The 25,669-nt window shown below is 38.6% G+C and overlaps 1 protein-coding gene across 4 annotated transcripts in view; it reads left to right on the top strand.

Moving 5' to 3' along the window:
• Window positions 1-25,669, top strand: part of spag9b (sperm associated antigen 9b) — a 58,156-nt gene that overhangs the window by 13,254 nt on the left and 19,233 nt on the right. For 3 of the 4 annotated variants that reach the window (XM_054763882.1, XM_054763865.1, XM_054763873.1), the window contains exons 2-5: window positions 12,175-12,295; window positions 16,432-16,502; window positions 16,887-16,987; window positions 21,625-21,772. In XM_054763882.1, the coding sequence (XP_054619857.1) occupies window positions 12,175-12,295; window positions 16,432-16,502; window positions 16,887-16,987; window positions 21,625-21,772 (441 nt within the window). Of the gene's footprint in view, window positions 1-12,174; window positions 12,296-16,431; window positions 16,503-16,886; window positions 16,988-19,914; window positions 20,454-21,624; window positions 21,773-25,669 lie in introns of those variants that run through there. The other variant, XM_054763888.1, reaches the window with a different exon arrangement.

The raw sequence follows: 25,669 nt of genomic DNA on the forward strand, positions 1-25,669 counted from the left end.
GACCAGTAGTGTATGTCTGAAAAATATGATTTTTGTGTATGTGTGAGGCATCATCAATGTGTGGCCCCTGAATACAATTCGATGGGAATATAATTTGTAACTAGGGATGCTCCTATCGGAGATTTATGTTGCCGATTCCGATCATCCAGGACTGAAATCGGCACATACCGATCACATGGATTAATTATACTTCAATTAATTATATTTAAATTGAATTATGATGAGTGCTATAGGCCAGGGGGGCTGTAGAAAGGGGAAAAGCAAGGACAATTCTAAGAAAAAAAATAGGTAATTACTAATAAATTTAGTAATGAGTGTTTTCTTTAAATCGGACCCAGAATTTCTGGCTGAACCCCTGCCACTGGCTGTATGACACGAAAAAAAGAACCATAAAATCACTTTAATTTAGACAAAAAACATATTTTACTTACTTTTTGAAGAGAACATACGTATATCACTTGTGAAACGTAAAGAGGGTAGGCACCTTCTTTAAGGAGACTTTGGTGGAGCTCTAGCAGGACTTCTAGGTACGTGAGAGAGCACTCGGTGAACCCGATGTCTTCCGCCGCTGTGAAAGGCTGGTCATCTCGTCCTGTGAATGCAGTTATTTTTCGGGTTATTAGCTTAGCCTTCTGACTGTCGTACACATACGGGCGAGTGTTGCCCACGTGGCTGTGTTAGCTGCCCTTTAACTGATGATCACACCATGAGCCTCGAAAACTCACCATACTCCGTCAAGTGTGTGTTCTTCAAATGACATATTAAATTAAACCTTTTTAATGTGCTACCCCTACAAGACGTTTTTGTGGCCTGTGTTGGCAGTTAAGTTCCACACAGCAGACATGATTATTTTTGTTTTGAAGGAAAGTGGTAGGGTGGCGCTGCCAAAGACGTTAGTTAGGGCAAGACACTACACTGCACGAAAGGATCGCTGCGGGCTGCAGTAGTGCTAGCCACAGGTGGTTGGCTTTTGTGATCGCTGTTGAAAGGCATTTATGGGCATTTATGCTGATCACATGTTTTCTCAGGGAAATCGTCCGATACTGATCGGTGGCCAATCGATCGGAGAAGCTTTATTTGTAACCCATCAGAAATAACCGAATAGGAGTTTGCACTAAAATACATAAAACAAGTAACGATTATTTTTAATAACTGATTAATCGGTCGATTATTTCTTCGATTAATCAGATAAAAAAAAATACATTTTTAATTTCAGCCACTTTATTCAGAAATAGAAGATTTGAACTGACAGAGCAAATAAGTGCACCAGGGCCGGGTTTTTCAAAACTTGGTTATTGTTTCAACCACTGGTTAAGTAGACTTAACTTCAACGGCACCGTTACCTTGTCCAGAACTCTGTTAACTTTAATCGGCTGTTAACTTGACGTTAAAGTTAACCGACCTAAGGACCACCGCTAACATTTTAACTGTGTGGTTAACTCTCAAGCTGCAGTTCGCGGCTAACGCTGCCTTCATGATGCCATGCTGTCATGTCTTCTTACTGTACGTGCATTGCTGATGTCTGGGTTATGCATTACTTCACACTTTACTGTACATTGCAGCTTTTCAGCGCATGACTAATTATTTATATTTGCAAGACAGAAAATCATGCTTTTAACTGCCTAGATTTTAATGGAAACTTTTATTGAACTGTGTTAAGCTTGCAAATTCTACAAGTATCTTGTTTAAGAACAACTATTTTGATGGAATAATTGTACATAGAGCTATTTGAGGCTTTATCCGCGTCACAAGCTCGCTTGTTTTAATTTGTAAAACGTTTAGCTTCATTTGTTGCAGAATGCAATATGAACATTTTTAAGACAAGCACGTCTGGGCTCTTACTTTGAAGGTGGCTTTAGGTAGGTCCGCTATCCGGCGTAGGGCCCGAGGTTCATTTTGCTGTAAGGCTGGAAACTAAGTGAAATATTGTTTTCTTTAATTAATAATATATTTAACTAAAATATTTTTGTTCAATTTCTTTTTTTAATTTGTTGAATCGTTTCACTATCAGTTTTTTTCACTAATCCGGAAGTCAACAAAATGAACAACTGTGGGATATATTGCCGCTGACCAGTGACGTCAAACACGCGGTTAATTTTGACGGTGACGTTCACTAACGACGTGACTAACCATGATTTGAACAACGCATATTTAACCGTCGGTTACCTTACGCCGGGTTAAGAATTTAAACAGTGTTTAGGGGTTAACCAGTGGTTAAAATAACCACGTTTTGAACAACCCGGCCCAGGTTGCCACTTGAATATTCTGTTAAAATAATGTTAAGTTATAAAAAATCTAAATGTTTGTCAAATAGCTTTTGTAAAACAATAACTGTACACAAAAATACAATCATGATAATTTTTTAGTCAATTAATGTGAAACTTCTTTCAATTAATGGGGTAATCGGTTCGGCCATAGACAGACCAAATTAATATGACGCAAAACACCCAAAGTTAGTGGTTGGGTCTGCAACATATCAGAAAAGAGGCTAAAATGCCCATCACTGTTTTCCAAAGTCAAAGCTGATATGTGTGAATGTCTTGGTTTGGCTAAAACACGAAGATAATAGGTCTGCTTTCATGGATGACTAAGGAAATTAAAAAATATTCACATTTGAGAGGCTGAAATCAGAGGATATTTACAATTTACATATTTAATTCAAATGATTAAACAATTGCAACTGTGAAAAAACAAAAACCCATGCCACTGAAAACAAATGCTCCCTTCCAGAGATAATGAAAGACATCCAGATTAGTTGTGATGCAAAGTAGCCTCACCACTAGAGCAGTGACATGATCAATGGATGCAAATGAGCGAGCATGGCACAACTCCATGACAAATCTTCTCATTAAAGGAGCAAGTCACTTTTCTAGCAAATAATCATATTAATCTTACTGAACAAACACATTATCCAAGCCAAATACCACTCCAAGCCCAGAAGAATAACTCCGGCTAGAGGTTTATCTCAGTAGCAGAGAGGAAAAGGCAAGGCAAGGCAAGGCAGGAAATTCTTGGGAAAACAAGGACTTCCCTCACTTCTTTTGTCCAGTTAGGGTTGTCTGCTGACCAGCAAGAGACTACTGCAGAATTAGCTCAGGGACAAATTTGTTTGAAACATCGGTGGATGTTTCAAGAAACCTTGGTCTTGCGGAAATCATTCAAATGCGCGATGGCATGGTCGTATTAAACTTCCCTGGTTCTGTGCCACCAAGTTTTGCACTCAGCGGCAATGTCTTTTGCATCACTCCTGCTCCTTGCTAAACATGTTAGCACATGCTGTTGTTGTGATCATGCGGGCTCTGTGTGCTGAATAAAAGTGCTGCTGCTGGATAGAAGTGTTGTCATGGAGTATAGATTGGACTGTTTGTATCGGAGTGCCAATAACAGAAATTTTAGATGCAGGCATTAAGGGACACCCATAATATGTTTCAGTCACTTTATTCTGGGGGTTGGATGGAAAGCTGTGGAGGTGCCTGTGGGCCACCAGTTGACGTTTACTGATGTCACCTATAGAGCTGCCTTTCCCAAACATTTTAAACTATGCACCCCTTTCAACATCTTGAGAGAGTTAGCGCTTGCCTTCCTTTAGACCAGTGGTTCTCAACCTTTTTGAGTCCAAGAGAACATTTGTTGGTGTTCTCGACCTCTACCCCCATCATATACGAAGCAATCGTGTGGTCTTTTTTTCAATTGAAACCAAATGTCCCATGTCATATAAAGCAGCAGGGATTGTAATATAAACTGTTCCTTTACCACTGTTCTTTAGCATCACAGTTCTTGTTCCATCAATCGAAATAATTGTATTGGCTGATTAGTGTAGGTGCTGTGTTGTGTCTCAAGGTATCTTAAGTTTTACTGATTTCAAGCTCTTGTGTGCCAGTAGTTCAACACAAATGACACATTTGAATTATTCAGTGTTTTTGGTTGGAAAAAATTGAGACTAATAAATTATGATCTATAATTGGTCTAATGAATCTCCTTTCACTGTGAGGCAGTGGTGGAGCCAAACATTGTTCATTGGTGTGGCCAAGGTGAGACCATTACTCACATAGGGGTGGCAATAAGTTGATACCTGAATTGTCTAGATGGCCAGTGGGGTGGCCAGAGAGTGACCAGGGGTGGCCATGCTCAGCTAATTAATAATAGCTGTGCCGAAGAGATGTTTTCAATGCATAGTTTCTGGATTCTGCTCACCATCATGGCGGTCAAACCTGCTCAGGGCATAATACGGAAGTGGATGCCGATCAGCACTCCTGTTTTAGTTGTAGACTCCTTGGTTTACATGCCCACTCATGCTGCTACAGAGAGCTTCCAATATTAACAGATTGGCCATCCCGTAGCGCCACCACTGCTTTGAGGTATTTTCATTTCAATTCATTACATTATTGTGGCAGATCAGTAGATTTGATATATAAAATGTGACTTTATAAAGTATTTCATTGTTTTTAACAGACTTGTACAGATGCAGTCCTAGCCAGTTATTCCACTGTATTTCAGGCTATTCCCATGTGCTGCCTGCAACCTTTTAGTTTCCACCATCGGGGGGAATATTGCTGTCTTTCTCCAAATAATAAAAAACATAAAACCAAAATAAACATCAAGTCAATATAATCTATTGTCTCATGGCTTGTATGAGTTATCGGATGCAGTTTGCAATACCTCTGTTAACCTAGTGCCCGATGAAATCCATTTTATTTTTTCTCAAATTCAGTTTTCTTTTTTTTGTAAATTCCATTTTTTTCACTCTATCATGTCGGACATGCCATGGCTGACTTCTTGACTTTATGCATTATTAAGGTAATGTAATGTAAGGTAATATCTGAATGTTTTGTGTCATTACTGCCGCCTACTGACCAGAATACAAAATATCACTTTTATTTCAATATGTTTTGACTAATAATAGACCATAGTCTACCATGAAATAGCGATCATTTATCAATTCATTAATTTCTGAAAAAACGCAAAATTGTGGGACCGATAATCGACCCGCCATGTTGCGAGAGACGACTGTACCCACATGAGCTTCTTGATTGGGTCACTCTCAACTTGTAACCTAACTCTTTGGTAAAACTAAGAAAAGTTGGCTCAGGGTTGACTGAAACGCTTGTACGGATTGAGTTTTAATTTTTCAAATACAAATTCAAAAACAGGTGTTTTTGTGAGGATTAGCTACTGTGTGCAGGTCAGGCTGCTGTCTTGTGATGTCAATACTAGATATTAGATATGCCGTGCAGTGACACGGATACAGTGTGTCCACCAGTGGAAATTGTACTGTGTGAGATGAATTTCATTGTTATCAGGATTTTGTGGTTACCTTGTGATAGAAGCTTTTCATCGTAGAAAAACTCAAGATGAAACTCATCTTGAGTTCTTGAGATAAAGTAATGTTCTGCAGGTACTCTTGTTGATTTGTAGGTTACAAATAAAATATGTGATGGTCCTTTAAAAATTCCTCATTAAATATATAAATGTAACAAAATGTATGATGATAACATCCACTCCTACCCCACAGTGATCCCCAACCTTTTTGAGTCCACGGACCAGTTCATGTTCTAACAAACTTCAAATTAAGGCGCAGCATCAACATTTGGGAACAATGATGAACAAGAAAAATGTAAGTCTATTTGTGGCAGCGTTGGAGATAGTTAGACTTTCACTTTGTCACGGAGAACACAACTATGGTGCGTTCAAGGGCCGCTGGGAATAAAACGCTTGTCAAAACACTACACGACATAAGCATGCAAAAACTATGGACTTTCTAACAATATATTATTTTGCAACAAAATAATAGCCCTTATTTGCAAAATTTTTATGCATTTACATAATATTTTATGTAGTTATTTACAAAACTTAAAAAAAAAAAAATTGCTTCTGAATATTTTACATGTTCTGGTTTGGCCAGGTGGGACCCCTGATAAAACTAACAAAAACTACAGTGGTGTGAAAAAGTGTTTGCCACCTTCCTGATTTCTTACGTTTTTGCATGTTTGTCACACTTAAATGTCTTAGATCATCAAACAAATTTAAATATTAGTCAATGACAACACAACTGAACACAAAATGCAGTTTTTAAATGAAGCTTTTTAATATTAAGGGAGCAAAAATCCAAACCTACATGGCCCTGTGTGAAAAAGTGATTGCCCTCCCTGTTAAAACATAACTGAGATTAATTGAGATCTATCCATCTGGAAAATTTTATAAAGCTATTTCTAAAGTTTTGGGACTCCAGCGAACCACAGTGAGAGCCATTATCCACAAATGCCGAAAACATGGAACAGTGGTGAACCTTCCCAGGAGTGGCCGGCCAACCAAAATTACCCCAAGAGTGCAGGGGCGACTCATCCAAGAGGTCACAAAAGACACCACAGCAACATAAAAAGAACTGCAGGCCTCACTTGCCTGAGTTAAGGTCAGTGTTCATGACTCCACCATAAGAAAGACTTGGCAAAAACGGTTTGCATGGCAGAATTCCAAGACGAAAACCACTGCTGAACAAAAAGAACATTAAGGCTCGTCTCCAATTTGCCAGAAAATATTTTGATGATCCCCAAGACCTTTGGGAAAATATAAAATGGTCTGATGAAACAAAAGTTGAGCTTTTTGGAAGATGTGTGGAACATTACATCTGGCGTAAAAGCAACGCTGCATTTCAGAAAAAGAACATCATACCAACAGTAAAATATGATGGTGGTAGTGTGATGGTCTGGGGCTGTTTTGTTGCTTCAGGACCTGGAAGATTGCTGTGATAAATGGAACCATGAATTCTGCTGTATACCAAAAAATCCTGAATGAGAATGTCCTGCCATCTGTTGGTGACTTCAAAGTGAAACCAACTTGGGTTCTGCAGCAGGACAATGATCCAAAACACACCAGCAAGTCCACCTCTGAATGGCTGAAGAAAAACAAAATGAAAACTTTGGAGTGGCCTAGTCAAAGTCCTGACCTGAATCCTATTGAGATGCTGTGGCATGACCTTTAAAAAGACGCTTCATGCTGGAAAACCCTCCAATGTGGCTGAATTACAACAATTCTGCAAAGATGAGTGGGCCAAAATTCCTCCACAGCGCTGTAAGAGAGTCATTGCAAGTTATCACAAACGCGTGATTGCAGTTGTTGCTGCTAAGGGTGGCCCAAGCAGTTATTAGATTTAGGGGACAATCACTTTTTCACACAACAAGTGTGACAAACGTACAGAAAAATAAGACATCAGAAGAACAGTTTCTACGCTTGAAGTTAAAAGTGAAACACATTAAAATAAGCTTATGTCCGATGCTTTTTATGCGGTTCAGTTGCCCTAATTATTCCAACATGCTCATATACTGTACATAATGACTCTGTCATGAGTTAGTTAGTCATGTCTTTATTTGCTTATCTAAGCGAACAGTAGTACACTCACTGGACTAAACCTCTTAGGCCCGGATATTGTGCCTGGTTCTGGTCTTCCCAGAATGTCCCAGCAGCATCCAAGACATTTGCGGAAACAAAACGAGTTTATATCAGTCTGTCAATTGAGTGCTGATACAGTGGTGCACTGTGTTTGGTTGTATGCATGTACTTGTGCTGGAGCCACATGTGTTAGTGTACTGGTACTTGGGGACAAAAGGAGTATTATGCTGGAAATGTTAGGGGAAGAGTGCATGACAGAACACATTCTCTGGAGCAATTTCTTAAATGTGTGATCATACTTTCTTTGTCATATGAGCTGCAGCATAAGAAAAATAATCTTGCATTGAATGTGATTAGGACAAGCAGATAATTATATTGATCATTTGCAGACAAGTATTCAAACCATAGCATCATTAGTGTCATGAAAAAACAGGAATATTGCTCTTAATGATACTATGGTACTATCACATTATGGATTGTGACTCATTCAAAGAACATAAACTATTAATTTTGCTAAGCACAAGTTCCTGTCAGTTTTGAATTATTAGACCTTCTCCTCTCTGCAATTTTCTACGGCTTTATCATGTTAAGGTTCAAGGAGATGCTGGACGCTATCCCACCTGACCCGAACTGGTTGCCAATCAATCACAGGACATTGAGTGGGAAGTAATCCCACGGTAGCTGCACTAAAGTCAGCTTTGTAAACCACTACATTTGCCAAAAGCCACATCTGAAATCAGATGCAAAAAGTAGTGCTGCGGTCCGGAAGTCATGCCACTTACGAAGCATCCAAATAGATTGCCCTGCTCTCATTCCTTAGATTCTCAATTCCCCATACAGTCGAACCTCTGTTTTCGTCATTTATCTATTCCAAAAGGTCAGGTGAATTTTTTTTCCCCATAAATAAATAATGTAAATCTAATTACCCTGTTGCAAACGCTCAGAAATATAAATACAAAACACATTTTAGCGAGAATAATTATAGTTTTACATGCAAAAAATAAATTTAAATGACGATTGAAATGGATAAATAACCTTGAACATCAGTTTTATCTTTACTGAAGACTTGGTGGTGAAGACGGTGATGAGTGGAGGGGCAGGGGACGGGACGGGACGGAACAGTCCTGTGGACGCTGTTTCACTCTAGTCTGTTACAAACTTAACTTTAAAGAGTGGACGTTTAGAGCTGTATACTTGTTCACTTGAACTTTATTGTAAACTTCAGCAGCAGCTCCAATCATCATTACACGCGCAGGCCCGGATTGCTATTTGTTATGTATCTCTGTTAAACCATTCCCCCTGCAAGAAAGTTGACATTATTTCTATTTATTTATTTATTTATTTATTTATTTATTTATTATTTCTACATTATTTCTTGACTAGTTCTATTTACCAGAGGCTACCTTCATACTTTTCGACAACTTCTTCCTTGAATTCAATGTTTCTCACCTACTTTATCAGAGTTCTGGCACTTGCAATTTTCTATGCAATTGTATTAAACAAAAAAAAAAAACACAGATTCCTCTAACACGTAATAAAACGCATTGCTCTTAAGTGCCTTGTGAGTGCACTGCGCACACTGCTTATTATTCAAGATTCAAGATTCAAGAGAGTTTTATTGTCATGTGCATGGTAAAACAGCAGTAATACCATGCAATGAAAATCTTATTCTGTTCATTCTCCCAAAAAAAGAAAGAAAACACAGTATTAGTAGGAAGAAAGGAGACAGATACTGTATGAATTGTTGTTCATTGTTGTAAAGATGATTCAATTATTCCCTGCCAAGAATATAGTGTCCCGAGTTCCCAACTGTAAAAGAACCATTATCCATTCTTCAGAGCCTGAGTCACCCACGTGTGGATGCTTTGTTTAGTACCAAACTTTGCAGTACCAAACCAAATCCTACAAAAACTGGGTCGTACGAAAACCGAGATCCAATTGTATTTGGGTAGTGTCTTAGGATTGCTATAATATGCTCTGATGCGTTAACCAAGTCTTTGAGTCTACACACATTTTGAATGGATGGAAATGTATGCTTCAGTTTATAGTGTAATCCTTTGTATAAGATGAACATGCTCAAAGAGACTATTTGAAGTTTCATTTTGGGGATGTCCCCATCCGATCTTCAGGATCAGGATCGGCTGAGACACGACATCGGGCCGATCCGGTTGCCGTATCACGTTCGTAACTGTGGGCCACACTCCAACATGGTAGGCGCGGTAATGCGCCTCAAAGCTGGTCGCCACTCGACTCCCACCACCCGCAAGAAATAGAAAACACAACACCAACATGCAGGCATGTCTGCAGTATACCGTGGTGAAGTTAGTTTCACGTTAGATGTCGGATATTCGGCTCCATAACTACAGCAGTAGTTTCCCCTCACTCTGCCCGGACCGCTGTGTTATTGTGCGGGGAGCTCGCACTCAGTGGCGAAGCTACGAGGTGGCGGTGGCCACCCTTGGTCACTCTCCAGCCACACTACTGGCCATCTACACATTTCCGGTGTCAACTTATTGCCACCCCTATGTGAGTACGTAATGGTCTCACCTTGGCAACCCCAATTAAAAATTTCTGGCTCTGCCACTGCTCGCACAGGGAGTGCTGCTCTAACCGCTGCTTATTTACACTGCGCTGAAGAGAGTTTGTTAAAAAAAAAGTCATGTCAAATGATTAGTCCTACCCTGCCCATTTCCCCCAATTTTATCTTTTAATGGATGAGGAACCTGACTCACAGGGGTTTGTTACAAAAGCCAAACATGCTGTGAAACAAAAACAGTAAATTCAGCAATAATTTGGTTGCATTATTTTGAATGCTTCCAAGAGCTATTTTCATAACCATATTTAATTCCACAAATTCATGTTTGTAACAAAAGCTTATTAGGAAAAAAAAAAGGATCGGGATCGGATCAGAGCGGGAAGTCTATAAAGAAAATCGGATCGGAAGCCAAAAAATTTGGATCGGGACATCCCTAGTTTCATTATTAGAAAAAACATTTTTTGTATTTTTAGGGCGTTCTAAGATGTTGTCTCTCAGATCCCCAAAGCAAAGGCTCAGCTCAGCTGATCAAGGACACGTAGACTTCTTGAAGGAACACCTTCAGGACCTAAAAAGAACAATGAGACATTTACACAAAAAGGAGACCGCTTTTGACACGGTGCAGATGACATCCAGATCCAGGTCAGAGCCTTTAAATCAATAAAAACAATAAAAACTTTTGACTACATCTTTATGAGCAACGAGCGTCAGCAAACATCTAAATTTGGCGAAAATGTTTGTTTATGTTGCAATTTTCAGGCTTGATTGTTACTAATAGGAAAGATTTTGTGTCTTTTGAGAAATATAGTGTTCCTTTTTGAATGCATGATATATAAAACTCTCTCTTAGTGTCTCTTAGTGTTCATAAACCTGCAATATTTAACAAGCCAGACATTATGCAGTAGTAACAGATGAAGGTAAACATTTGCAAACAGAGCAAATTAAAAAAACAATGTTTTTACCCACGTCGAGCAGGAATAGCACAAGCTATTGGTGTTTGTCTGTCAGTAAGTTCATTTGTTTGTAGGTTGTTTAGTTTGTATGGTTACATAAAAATACATACAGTAACTGGATTTAGTAAAACATTGTAGAAACCTGTTTCTAAATACGATTTTTACCATGATTAGAGCCCTCTAGACATGAAATAACACCCCTAAAGTCACCTTTACACTCATATTACCCAATATATTAGATATAATCAGAGAAAATAAGCCATTTAAGACATTAAGACTCATACGTGCTCATATGTGTTTCAATAAATGTCTTTCGGACATGTGGACAGGGAGTGATGTCAGGGATTCCGAGGTGAGTTTTAGCTGGAGTATGGCCACAACAGGAGCCCGGGTTGTTATGATGATGATGATGTGTGTTCTGAAATCAAGAATTATAAAACAATAAAAAGTATGTCGTTGGCGATCAAGTCTGGTGCATGTTACTAGTGACACCTAGTGGCCATTGTAGACTACAATTCATAAAGGTCTTGTATTGCCTTCAACTGTATTTGTATTTTAGTTAATTTAGAACATTTTTCTGCTTGAAAATGCTTAATTTAGGTAAAGAATATGTCACATTTGCTTAAATATGCATTTTTTTTTACTAATAATATGCCGTAGTCAACCACGAAACAGCCATCATTTATCAATTAATTTCCTCCCGAAAATGAATTGATGAGAGTTAGAGTGAGGAGCGACGTTTGAACTGCAATGGAGTGAGCAGCGACTGTAATTCGGGTTTGTACGGCCCTGACAAGCAGGCTGTGCTCAACCATGTGTTTTTCTAGTGATTATTTTTTTTGTACTGTAATGAACACCCACACCCAAATACAATGACAGTCACACACAGGGCATAACTGTGTTGCTGGGTTTCTTTGACAAGGGAACTGGCATTTTGCAGCCATTTGTTCTAGCAGGTTAGATACAGAAGACAGGAGCTATGCGTCACATTTTTCTTTTTGTTTCACTTTGAAGCACATGCACAGAGGTTGTGCAACAATAGTGTGAAAGAACTATCAGGCTATTTTTGATTACACAGAATTTATCGATACCTGCAATTGAATAAATATATAGAACAATCTGCCACTATGGCGACATAATCAGCATTCAATACGGGAGTCTGATTATCCACATACATGTTTGAATTTTTTATATACTGTTGCGGCCAAAGAACAATCCTCACTGGAAATTCACAATGCTGTTTTTCAAGGTCAGTGCATTGCTCGTCATTAACGTTTTCCTCTGCTCCTTCATCTGCAGAGGTACATTGCAATTGAAGACTCCCTGGATGGCGAGAGAAAGGATCTTCAGGGTCGAGTGGTGATGTTGGAGTCACACACGCGTCAGCTGGAGCTAAAAACGAAAAACTATGCAGATCAGAGTAAGTGCATTGTGCAGGATATGAATAGATGCATGCGCTCACATCACACTGACAGCTTTCATATCTTGTGACTGTTGTGTATTTCATCAATTAATCCAATAATGTGTATTATTTTTAATACTATTGTAATGGGAGCTGAATAACACTGCCTGCTGGATTTGACTAGCGTGGCTTGTAGCGCAACTTCCCATTGTTGATGTCATGTTGTGGCCAAGTTGAGACTGATTTGCTGATTGCAGTCATGTAGTGCACTCCATTTAGCCTAAGTTGCTTCAGAATGTGATTATCAAAATACTTAATAAACATAATAATAATAATACAATGCCTAATTGGTTCCAGACCCGACCGTGATTAGTGAATTTCTGCGAAGAAGGATTCATTGTTAATAAACTGAATATTTTCGTAGTTAGACCATAGAAAGCCTGTTTATTACTTTCTAAATATGGTTTTTAACATTATTAAAGCCCCGGAGAAAAGAAATAACACCCCTATAGTCACCTTTTTGTTTACACCACATTGCGCAGGCTATGGGATCACTGCAGATTGACGGCCACCCCTTGCATAGCAAGCTACTGAGCTAACTAACTAGCCTATCCAATTCACTTATTCTAAACTTAAGATCGTTTTTCAAACGGAGTGGGGAAGAAGGACAAAGAAAGCAGCCAAAAACTTTTTTCATTCTGTCATGTCGGACATGCCATGGCTGACTTCATGCATTGTTTGAAGGTAATGTAATGTCATGTCTCATCAATGTAACATTACTGGTGCCAAGTGACCAGAATACTTTATATAAATTGTCTTTCAATATTTTTTGGCTAATGATAAGCCATATTAATTGATTTTTGAAAAACCACGATCGAGCGAGGGAGTGATATTTGAACCGCGATGTAGCAAGGGACGATAAGATAAGATATGTCTTTATTAGTCCCACAAGGGGAAATTCCAGGTTTACAGCAGCGAAAGAGCTGGTTTATTGCACAGTTATTGCACGCTTTATTGCTTTGGTAATTGCATGGTTATTGTACAGGATTTTTCGGAACAGTTTTTATTATAGAGTCGGACAGCTGCAGGAAGTGAAAGACCTGCGATATCTCTTCTTCACACACTCTGGATGTATCTGCCTGTCACTAATGGTGCTCCTTAGTGCGGTGAGCGTGTGTTGGAGGGGGCGGGAGTCTTTGTCCATCATGGAGAACAGCTCGGCTGTCATCCTCCTCTTGCCCACCTTCTCCACCTGTTCCAGGGGATATCCCAGGACAGAGCTGGTCTTCTTTATCAGTTTGTCCAGCCTCTTCCTGTCAGCTGCTGTGATGCTGCTCCTCCAGCAGACCACGCCATAGAAGATGGCAGAGGCCATCACAGAGTCATACTGTAGAAGGTCTTCAGGAGTGCCCCCCTGCTCCCCAAACAACCTCAGCCTCCTGAGAAGATACAGTCTACTCTGACCTTTTTTTTTTATACAGTGCAGTAGTATAGTCAGTCCAGTCCAGCTTATGGTTCAGATGAACACCCAGGCACTTATAAGATGCCAGCGAAAGTCCACAACCAGTTCCTTGGTCTTGCTGGCATTTATAAGGAGGTGGTTTCGCTGGCATAAGTTTACGAAGTCAAATTATTTCTCTGCACGACCGGTCATTCGTCCCCATCTGTGATGAGACCAACGATGGCAGAGTTGGTCTCATCACAGATCGTCTATTCCACACAGTTGGCAACATTTTGATTATTATGCGGATCCCTTTGTTGTAGCCTTGTGCCGGAGGGCAGAACAGAACATTTGGAATTCAAAGAGAAATAAAAACTGTAATACATACGGCAACAATCGTCAATTACTTCTGTTCAGCTATCGTCTTGATTACCGCAAGTCAGTAATCTTAAAATTGTTCAAATTAGCTGGTCGTTATGGTAAAAGAAGGACCAAAGTAAGAGAAAATATATATTTAAGTTTCAGAAATAGGGAGATAATCATCCTAAGGGTACCAAAGAAAATCCCTCATGATGTGTGTGTGACTGCCCTTTTGACAGCTCGTGACCGCTTGTTTGTTCTAACGCTGCAGCAAAATGGTTTCATTTTACATTCCAATGCAACACTTCCCTTTTTTGTTCTTTGTGCCATATTTGGACTTTCACTTGTTTTACAATTTCTGTTTGCAGATTGAATTGGCAGCAGTGTGACGTAAATCAGAGCACTGTCGGATCAAAGTGCAGGCAAATTGTCATTAGATTTCCTCTTATTTGATTTTGGGAATTAAAGGGACATTTGGGGTTTTTGACATGAAGTTATGTGACATCCCCATCAGCAGTGTAGTCCATCAACAGCGACTAACCCCCCACTTGGTTCCCTAAGTCCATTTCTGGTCGGATTTTGGTGATGAAGAACGTAGTTCCAGGTACTTGCTGGGGTTACACAAGTAAGGAGTTTGGCTTCTCAAAACAGTATGCGTTCAGAAGAGTAATACATTTGGGTCACAAAAAAGCCTCCTTGAAAAAATCAGACCTCACAAATTGCTCGGCATATGTTTGTCTTCCGCCATATCCCTGCACAGCGTCGTCTGTCTATTCTTGTGTATTTGACAAAGATGCTTGCATCTTCCATATAAATGGAGAATGAAAGGGATGAATGAACATTTAAGGTTACTTTTATCGTCTTTGAAGACATGACTGTTCCCAAAGACACGATGTGGTAGTGAGAGACCACACAGACACACCGCATCTTCCTATTTTGCCATGAGTTATTTCTTGAATTCAATAGTGTTTCTCATCTTCTTTAGCAAAATGCTGGCACTTGCAACTTTCTTTGGTTCCATTTGGGGTTACTGAGGTAAGAATCACTATTAAATTCAAGAAACATCTCACGGCAAAACAGGAAGGTGGTGTCCATGTGGCATCTCGCTGTCACATCTTGCCTTTGGGAACAGTCACTTCCAAGAATCATGTCGTCAATGAAAGTAAAGTAAAAGTAACATTAAATGTTCATTTATCCATTTCATTCATCATTTATCTGTATTTATATGGATTTTGAGTTGTTTTCTGCATGTAAAACTATAAAACGTGTATTGTGTGAACATTTTTGGCTTTCTGGAACAGATTGATTGGATTTACATGATTTCTTATAGGAAAAATTGATTTGGTCAGAGTCAGAACTTCTGGAACAAATTAATGACCCACTTTTGGCTAAGCCCACTGCCACCGCAAACAACATAACTCGGTATCATTTTCTCTACATAAGTAGGTAATCAGAAGACATGACAGGACTTTTTTTCCCCATAGCAGGCTTCTTTTCTTTGCACACCTGTGTCTGACTTAAGCGCTAGTTTCAAACCACCATTTCCTCTTTCCTTCTTCAACTCAGCATACTGGACCCCAGTTTAGCTCAAGTGTGAATTATGTGAACAGCTCCTGTGCCTTATACAAGACAGATCATTTAATTTGACTCAAAGTTGGTGCTGTGTAGTTTGATACATGTTTATGTTGACTTATAGACTGTTGGACTGTATGGCTGTAGGGATGATGATAGCTGTGCATTTTTTATCTGTTTGTTGTTGTTAATTTTTTGTTTTTTTTTGTGCAAAACTCAGTGGTAAGTATCTCCTTCACTCTCGGTGACAGTTAACGCTGAATTGTTCTGAAAAATCACTATAAAATGATGTGTTCTATTGCAAATACAAGTACTTTTATAAAATGATAATACAAAAAAATCACATGGGAATGGCCAGAAGTTTTGGGAGTGAATTAAATTCAGCGTTTCAGTAATTCTGCTGCCTTAGTTTTTTTTTTAAGAAAACATTTGACATGTCTGGTATATAATGAAAAAAATAGCATTTTTTGTGGGGATCACCAAAATTAAAAATTAAAGCAGAAAAATTATTGAAGTACAAAATTTAAGTCACTCCCAAAACTTTTGGCCATGACTATATAGTACCTGTTCAGTGTGTTGGAGGGCCCCCTTCTGGTCGTAAGGTCTCATTGCCACAACCGACATGTGTTGCCACATTTTCTGTGTACGCCTTTCCCATTTATTCTTTCCATTGTTTCTGTTGACTCCTTTGTGCTTGGATTATAGAAGTGTGTGTGTGTGTGTGTGTGTGTGTGTGTGTGTGTGTGTGTGTGTGTGTGTGTGTGTGTGTGTGTGTGTGTAGTCATCAGATTTGAGGAGAGAGAGGCGGAACTCAAGAAGGAGTACAGCGCTCTTCATCATAGACACACTGAGGTATCAAGAACAGTTCATGAATGTGTAGTATTTGCATGTATACGGACATTCATACGTACTTACAAACATACAGTCTAACAGAAAAACGTTATCCCTATATGGATTTAGCATAATACCCATATTAGAATTGAATCAAGTTTTGCAGTAAACGATTACATTTACATTCAGTTTATGTGAAAGTGCGTGTTGCACAGTGCATCAACTTATTATTTCACTGCTAAATACCTACAACAAAATACTAAAATGACAAGTTAATTTTGTTAGTAATAATAGGAGTTTGGCTTTCTTCAGGGTATTATTTTATCTAATCGGCAAAAAATAATAATGTTAACAAATGGTGATATTGAATTAAACTGCTTAATTTTGTGTTATCTGACCTTGCAGATGATTCACAGCTACATGGAGCACTTGGAGCGAACTAAACACCAGCATGCAGTGACAGCAGAGCCTGCAGAATCTGGCACTGGCACACCAGCTAGAATAAGGTGAGGCACATTAAACTCCAGTCCTCGAGACCTTCTTAGTTTGCCAATATGCTCTTGACTGGAGAATATGAAAAATACCGGAGAGAAAATCAGTCAGAAACGTGTAATTCATAAATAAATGCTCATGCAAATTAAGCAATAACCTGTTAACAATGAGCAATGAATGAAGTACATGCTTAATATTGTTATGATTGGCATACATGTTGTTACAGTTGAGATTAATCATTAGTTATTGTTAAATGTGATGATGTTGCTGTTTTGTTCCTGCATGTAGTAAAATCAGTCATTGCTCAAATTGCAAAAGTATTTTGTGTAATATCTTTGAGGAAAATAAACAGTCTGCATCTCAGCTTTGTTTTTGGTAAAAATAATGTATGAATGTTTTCATGTGTAAATTACTTCATTTTGCATCTAGAATATTGCATGGGCTATTAGAAAGCCACTTGCAGGCCACAAATGGCCCCCGGGCCGGACTGCACGCCACCTGCGGCCACGCTCGCTATGAGCCTTTGTTAGCGTTTTTGTTTTATTCGGATACTACCATGTTTAAAATAGTTAGCAGTAAGCACTTTTTGTACAGAGTGCGCATCTTGCTAGTCGATATCTTTAGCATTCCGCATAACATACAGTATTGAGATTTAGCACTTTAGCACCTGTCTGTTAAAGCAAGAGATGTTCCCGTGTTTTGTTTATGTTTTGCCCTAGTTTATGTGGGTGATTCTTCATAGCTATTGAAGCATTTTAACTGGTACAAGAGTTACTCCTACACACCCACTATATATCCTTCAGGCGAGAAGAAAAACTAGGCCAGATGAATGATGCAAAGACTCAACAGAAACAGAACAAGCAGATATGTAGTGTAGCATGGCAGAGAGATTTCTGCTAAAAAAAAATGAGCAGAATTGTGATGGAGCATAGAGCTGTACTTCTTAATCTGCTTTCATGGAATGGTGAACCTTGTGGTTGATTGATCTTTTGCAGAGCAGATTAGGACTGGGTGCATTATTATTATTATTATTAGAGAGAGCTAAAGGTACACCACAGCTATGTGACAAAAATATCTGTAAACATTGCGTTGACTATGACGTGATGTAGAGCAAGAACGACATTAGATTTTGTTGATCTTCAGCATCTCGCCATATCAACTTACGAGAGTCATCTTTTTCAAGCAAAGTTGATGTTTTTAAAAGGCAAATCGAGAACTACAGTATATTGTGTGAAATCTTCATAATTTGATCTATTTTTCCAGATGCAAATTAGAACATGGTGTAAAAGTTGATTTATTTCGGGAGTTCACTTTAGAATAAGAGACCATTTAAGGGCCCGGGAACCTTTTGCAGTTAATTTGCTGATTAGAGTGCGAAACCAGTAGTTTACAATAGTGAATGTTTACACCAGTGGTGTCCAAACTGTGGTCTGGGGGCCAGTTTCAGCCTGTGACAGTTTTTTTTTTAGTGGACCTCGGCACATTCTAAAAATACAATTAAACAAGAAAATAAAAATCAACAACAAAATTCGAAAAACAGAGCAGTAATCTTACAAGAATAAGGACAAAATATGAAGAGTAAAGTCATAATATTACCCAAAAAAACAGTATCAATTTGAAATATTAAAGGAATAAAAGTTGCAATATGAGAAACAAACAAAGCAAAGAATTAAGTTGCAATTTTAGGAAAAATGGGTTGGATGAATGTTATAATGTTATGATCATCAAGTCCAAATATTATGGCAATAAAGTCATACTAGGACAAAATTGTTGAAAAGTTGAACTATTTGTAAAAATAAAAAAATATATAATGGAAGGAGAAAGAGTTGAAAATAAGTTTTGTCACAAATCAAATTAATAAATATAATGTTTAATATTTTTTATATGATCCATGTTTATATGTACAGTGTGTGTGTGTGTGTGTGTGTGTGTGTGTGTGTGTATACTGTATATATATATATATATATATGTATATATATATGTATATATATATATATATATATATATATATATATATATATATATATATATATATGTATATATATATATGTGTATATATATATATGTGTATATATATATATGTATATATATATATGTGTATATATATATATGTATATATATATATGTGTATATATATATATGTATATATATATATGTGTATATATATATATATGTGTATATATGTATATATATGTGTATATATATGTATATGTATATATATGTATATATATATGTGTGTATATATATATATGTATATATATTTATATATATTTATATATATATGTATGTCTGTATATGTATATATATATATTTATATATATTTATATATATATGCAGTACGTTTTTGTAATATTTTTTACATACATTCTGACTGGCTGCAGACTATTGGCAATCAAACTCCGTGCAGGACTGCCTGTTTCCTGTTGTATGCTAGCGATCATACATGCTGAATGAAGGCAGAAGTTACGCGGCTGTAGGGCGCCTGGAATACTGTAAATGAACCTATGGTTCATGGAGGACGATGAGGAGGAATATGTTTTAACAAGGATAGCCTAACGGCGCCAGCACAAGCCACGGTCAGAGGAGTGAAATATGCGTGAGTCACTTAAATTCTTGTGTCCAATGTAAGTTGATCTTTAAAATTCCAATGAATTTTGAACTTTGAGAGTGTTTAAACAAGAGAGAAATGTGATAAAATACTAATGCCTGTCTGTGTATAAAGTGTATTGTGAGAATTCAGTTTATTTCAATTCATTTAGAATTAATTTTAAAATGGATGCACTTGCACACACACTTGAGTGTTTTCACTTTGGAAAACACTGTGATTATTCTTGGGGTGTTGCAGCCAATAAGCTGCAGCCTGAGGAGAGGCATATGGAACAAGCTGCCTCAGCATCCAAAAGAGAGAGGCGGGGATGAAGGGAGGGAGCGAGACAAAGTCAGAGCATTCTAGGCTGCACAGAGCTTGCTGTGTCACATCTCGGCAGAGGACAGGAAAGGAGATGCTGCAACAAAAACAGAAATACCAAAGGAAAATTGTGTAGGGTTTTACCAGCTTTTGCCTGCTCCCTATGGATGATTTCCAGCTCTGCTGTATGTGCTTCTGCTCTGCTTTCCTCTGTCGTTGCCTCTGAATTCCTGTTATTATTACTGCTACCACTCGCTATCTACCTCACATCTTACCTTTTCAACAGCATTGGAAGGTTTTACAGTGGGTTCACACAAGGTTCATTTCTTTTCTGTGGCACCCATAGCTGCTTTAATCAGCCTAGTCTCCCAAAATATTTTGGCACCAGTGATACGTGGGGCCATGAGCCCCGGGCGTATGCTGCTTTTTGTTTTTGGCTTTGTTGGGGGAGCAGTGGTCATCAACTCTGCTGTACTGGTGTCTCTGTCGGTGCTGCTGCTGGTTCACTACTCTGTCGCTACCGGTGGCTTACCTGCCCTGCCGTCTTTACCTTGTATACCACGTCTCAGCAGGTACGGTGTGTGTGTGTGTGTGTGTGTGTGTGAAGGGATGGATTATGTTGTTTTCTGCTTGATACCCATTGAAATCAACTGTATAGTCTCAACTTGGGAGCTTTGATAAAATCATAGATCATCATAGATTAAAAAATAAAGCATGAAGGATAGAATGCGTTGTCGTAGTTGTCAGACTTGGGTTGTCAACAAGGCCTGCTTAAGGACTGCAATGAAGTTGGAGCATATACTGTACAATGCCAGTTTAGAACAAAGCAGACAGACCCTTCTGCCTGTCATCTCACCCCCCCAAAAAGAGAGGAAAATTAAGTAAATAACAGCTAAAGGTAAAAATAAAAGAAAACAGGTCATTCATTATTGGTAAAAATGTGATAATATATACACGACTAACTGCAATGGATTGATATGTCCAATGGATTGCAGTACAGTGGTGCCTTGGGTAGCGTCATCCGTTAATCCGTTCCCGAAGTTTGACTCAAACCAAAATGGACTCTAACCAAGGCAAGCTTTCCCATAGAAAATAAATCAGACACCCAGAAATTTGAACACAAAACACATTTGACAAAGAATAATTATAGTTTTACATGCAGAAAATGATGCAAACATAAGTACAAATGACACATGACAACTGAACATTTAACATCACTTTTACCTAGTTTTGCAAAGAGGGACGGAACGAGAGGAGATTATGCTTGGAGGGCAATCCCTTTTTCTTTTTGAACTGTTAATGCACTCATGTGGCACAAAAAAATCTATGCAGAGATAGTCTGTTACAGACTTTTTAACATGCATAGTTTTACATTACAAAACAATGGCACAAACATGACATACAGTATGAAATGGAGAAATGAACGTTTAACATAATTTTACCTGTAGTGGTCACCCTTGGCAAACAACAACCAGAAAGAGGAGAGGTGGAAGAGTTTCGAGGCATGTTTGTCTGCCTAACGACGCTATGTATGTGTTTTTTTTTTGTTTTTTTGTTTTTAATTTTCAAACCATCCGCCGCTTGCCTTAAATTTGTCAACAGACTCACTTGTTGCAGGCGTTTTCTTTGTTAGATTCGCGTACGCAGCAGCCTAACCGGTGAATCAGTGTCTCCAGACATCTCCCTTGTTTATCCCCCTGCCCTCCAAGTCATTTTCTTTTTCTCTTTCCTTTATGTACCTAGGAAGGAGCGTCCCATTTCCATGGGCATCTTTCAGGTTCCAGGGATTGATGGCGTGACCTCTGACGTCCAAAGGGAGCCTGTGGATGTTCATTCTGAAACTTGGAGATTCAATAACCTCAGCCATCCAAGGTCCAACACCAGTCTGAAGGTATGAAATAGACTATTTTGAAGACTTAAAGACAATTTGTCATTAAGTTAAGGTGGCTTTTTCATTCCAAGTTTCAGTTGAATGTGCTAATTAAATGCACCCCGCCTCCCGAAAAAAAAGAGTAAAATCCTCTTTAGAAAGAAAGAATTGTTTCATGTGTCTAGAATTTTTAACAGCTTGTCTTGTAACTGGGTGGCCTGGAGCCCAGTAAGCAGAGGAAGTGGTACCATTCAGGGAGGGAGGAAAATACAGAGAGTCTTCACATTGCTGCTGTTAGAAATCGCACTGCAAACAAGGCTCCATCATGAATATTAATGACCATATATGCATATATACAGTGTTCCCTCATTAATCGCGGGGGATAGGTTCTCAAAATAGCCCGCAATAAGCGAAATCCGCAATGTAGCAAACTATATTTTATTATTATTATATAAGTTTTAAGGCTGTAAAACCCCTCACTATACACTTTTTACACATTTCTCAGACAGACATAAACATTTTCTCACATTTCTCTCTTGTTTAAACACTCTCCAAGTTCGAATTTTCTTAAAACATATTCCTCCTCGTCATCCTCCATGAACCGAAAATTAATTTACAGTATTCCAGGCGCCCTACAGCCGTGTAACTTCTGCCTTCATTCAGCAAGTATGCTAGCGATTATACAACAGGAAACAGACAGTACTTCACGAAGGAGATTGATTGACAATGGTCTACAGCCAATCAGAACGCAGAACACAACGGGCAGGTTCCGCAGGTTCTCCCTTAGCCAATCGGGGCTGTTGCGGCTCTATATTTACTGAGAGAACTGGACACATCTTCAACTCTCTTGAGTATACAACACCCTCTACTGGTAGCAGTAGTAAATACAATAACAGAAAACATGCAACACACACCGATAGATCACTCTAATACAACACAAGGACGCAGAACGCAATGCGTGTTCATACGCTGTTTAAAAAAACATGCAAAATTGCACTTTAAAAAAATCTGCGGATCCGCGAAAGGTGAACCGCGATGTAGGGAGGGAACACTGTATACCTATATATCTATATATACAGTGGTGTGATAAAGTGTTTGCCACCTTCCTGATTTCTTATTTTTTTGCATGTTTATCACATTTAATGTTTCAGATCATCTAACAAATTGGCAGTTTTTAAATTAAACTTTTTATTATTAAGGGAGAAAAAAAATCCAAACCTACATGGCCCTGTGTGGAATAAGTGTGCCTGTGTGCCCCCTTGTTGGAACATAACTTAACTGAGATTAATTGATCTATCAGTCTGGAAAAGGGCCATTTCTAAAGCGTTGGGATTTCAGCGAACCACAGTGAGAGCCATTATCCACAAATGGCGAAATCATGGTGCAGTGGTGAACCTTCCCAGGAGTGGAAGGCTCAATTAACCATTTTTTTTTTCTCCCCGGGGTCATGTGACTCGTTAATGTTACAACGTCTTAGGTGTGAATGCAGAGCTGGTGTGTTAAATTTGGTGTTATCGCTCTCACACCCTCGCATACAAGTCACTAGGAGTTCAACATGGCACTTTGTGGCAAAGAACTCTCTTGGGATGTGAAAAAACATATTGCTGTAAAGATGTTCTCGGTCAGTGGTTCTCAACTGATTTGGCTGCGGGACAACACCATCACCCCTCAAAGTGGTGACCCAAATTGCGGGAATTTTTCAACTCAAACTTCTCATATATCTTCTATTTTAAGGGTCTGTTTTCAACACAATGTGAGCTGCAACACTGAGATGCTCTCTCTTTATGGCGTGCTCTTCTCCAGCAGTTATCTGCAGCTGTGTGTTGGTCGGACACCACGTTAAGTCTCCACTCGATGTCCGTTGGGTCTCACGCAAGCTTGAGAAAGTCACCCACAAACATGCAATGCACCCTGCAGTGGCATAGCAAGTGAATAGCTCAGACAAGAATGTGAGGTGCATTTAGAGACATCGGGCCATTACATAATTATTATTATTATAATTATTATTATTATTATAATGACATCTACAATTTGAATCTGTCTTCTTAATTCCTTTTCATGCCTGAAAATGCTGAATTTAGGCAAGAAATATGTACAGTTTGCTTCAATATGCATTTTTTTTTTACTAATAATAAGCCGTATTCAAACACGAATCAGCATGAGTTAATAATATATGTTTGAAAAACCGTGATAGAGTGAAGCCGTGGAAATCAAACCATGATGGTTTCCCTCAGCAGCTCCTTCAGCAGCAGACTGTTACACCCACGGTGTAAGAAGGAGAGGTTCCGCAGGTCCTTCATACCGACCGCTGTCAGGCTCTACAACACCTGCACCACCTGTACCATGTTGTAGTCACTATGTCACTATGCATTCTTTACTTGCCTATCTTGCTTGCAGCTGTAACAAGTGAATTTCCCTGCTGTGGGATTAATAAAGTACTATACATACATACATACATGTGGCGAGGGATGACTGTATATTGCTTGCTTATTAAAACATTTGAACTATACAAAATTATTTTGAAAAAGAGGTGGTGTGTTTTTGTAATACTATTTTTACATGTTTTTGGGACTTGTTTTGTTCTTGCCCGATAGATTTCCCCCCTTCCATCAGCAAAGTTGCTATTTATAGTACTGAATGTGCTGATTTTCAAGGATCAAAGCAGTGCATACCTCAAAGGGTTGCTAATAACTGTAGAAAATCTTGTTTGGGATTTAAAATTTAGGATAATTATCCCTGTTTGCACAGTGTAACATTGCTAAGTGGACCCCAAGTGGATCTAGATACCAGGTAGTACTTTTAATACTATTGCCTTGCTGTCTGATAATGTAGGAACCATTTTTGCATCTCAGTATTTACGCATGAGAACTTAAGCCATACAACGCCACTGTTACTGTTGTTAAACTTCTTGGTTTTTGTTGCTTGTATTTGTTCCGTTTACCAAAAAAAAAACCACACACAGTGTGTAAAATGTGATGATTGTGGCCTCTATGATTCTTCAGTTGGATGTCCTAAGTGGAAAGTTCAAATTACCCCTTCAGAAGGCTGATCAGGTAGACCTGTTTACAGGCAAACTCCCCGAGCTAACCTGTTTGTTGGTGCTGAGTAGGAGTGATGCAAACGTGTGATTTAATTAAAGTAACACTTTTGTTGCTGTTCATTTTACTTCAATAAGCAAGAGCTGACATTTGTTCAGCTACTGTATCTACGTTATGTTCAATTTTGTTACGCTGTACAGCATTTAGCACCATAAAAAGATAACTAGTGGAGGATTATTGGTGTGACTACTGTGGCCAGGTAGCATTTTTGCCTTGACTAGTTAGATGTGTGATTGTTTTGGCGCTTACTAATTCTACTACTTCAACTACCACATCATACAACTGCAACAAGTGTGGCCAGTGTGGAAGTGTGGAATTTTACTAGTATCTGATACTACTAAGGTACTTTGCTGACTAGTGTTACTAGTGATAGCTGAAGAACATTTGGCACTAACTTGTCCAACAAGTGCACCAGGAATCGAGTCACTAGTAACACTCGCTGCAACCAAATGTCAACAAGAGAAAGAGATGATGTTCGATATCCAAGGTGTCAGTGTAAATGCTTGTCATAACTTGCCTGGTGTTTTCCTAAGCTTTGAATCACAGATGATGTTAGTGTTGTCATGTGACCTGCCTAATGCATGAAACGTCACTGTTGTTGAAGTGAACCTCAAGTCATTCTCTGTATTTTGTCATGTTTTTTGGCAATTGTTATTAACTAGGGATGGGCATTTGACTAAAATTCCTTGAATGTTCTGACTGACCTCTTGTTTCCATGCTAATGTTCTATTGAGCAGACTAAAGCAGTCCTAAGGGAAAACTGAACTTTTATTTGGAATTTTGCCCATCATCCGCAATCCTTATGTAAGACATGAACCCA

The sequence above is a fragment of the Dunckerocampus dactyliophorus genome, chromosome 2, assembly GCF_027744805.1.
Source record: "Dunckerocampus dactyliophorus isolate RoL2022-P2 chromosome 2, RoL_Ddac_1.1, whole genome shotgun sequence".
Classification (NCBI taxonomy): domain Eukaryota; kingdom Metazoa; phylum Chordata; class Actinopteri; order Syngnathiformes; family Syngnathidae; genus Dunckerocampus; species Dunckerocampus dactyliophorus.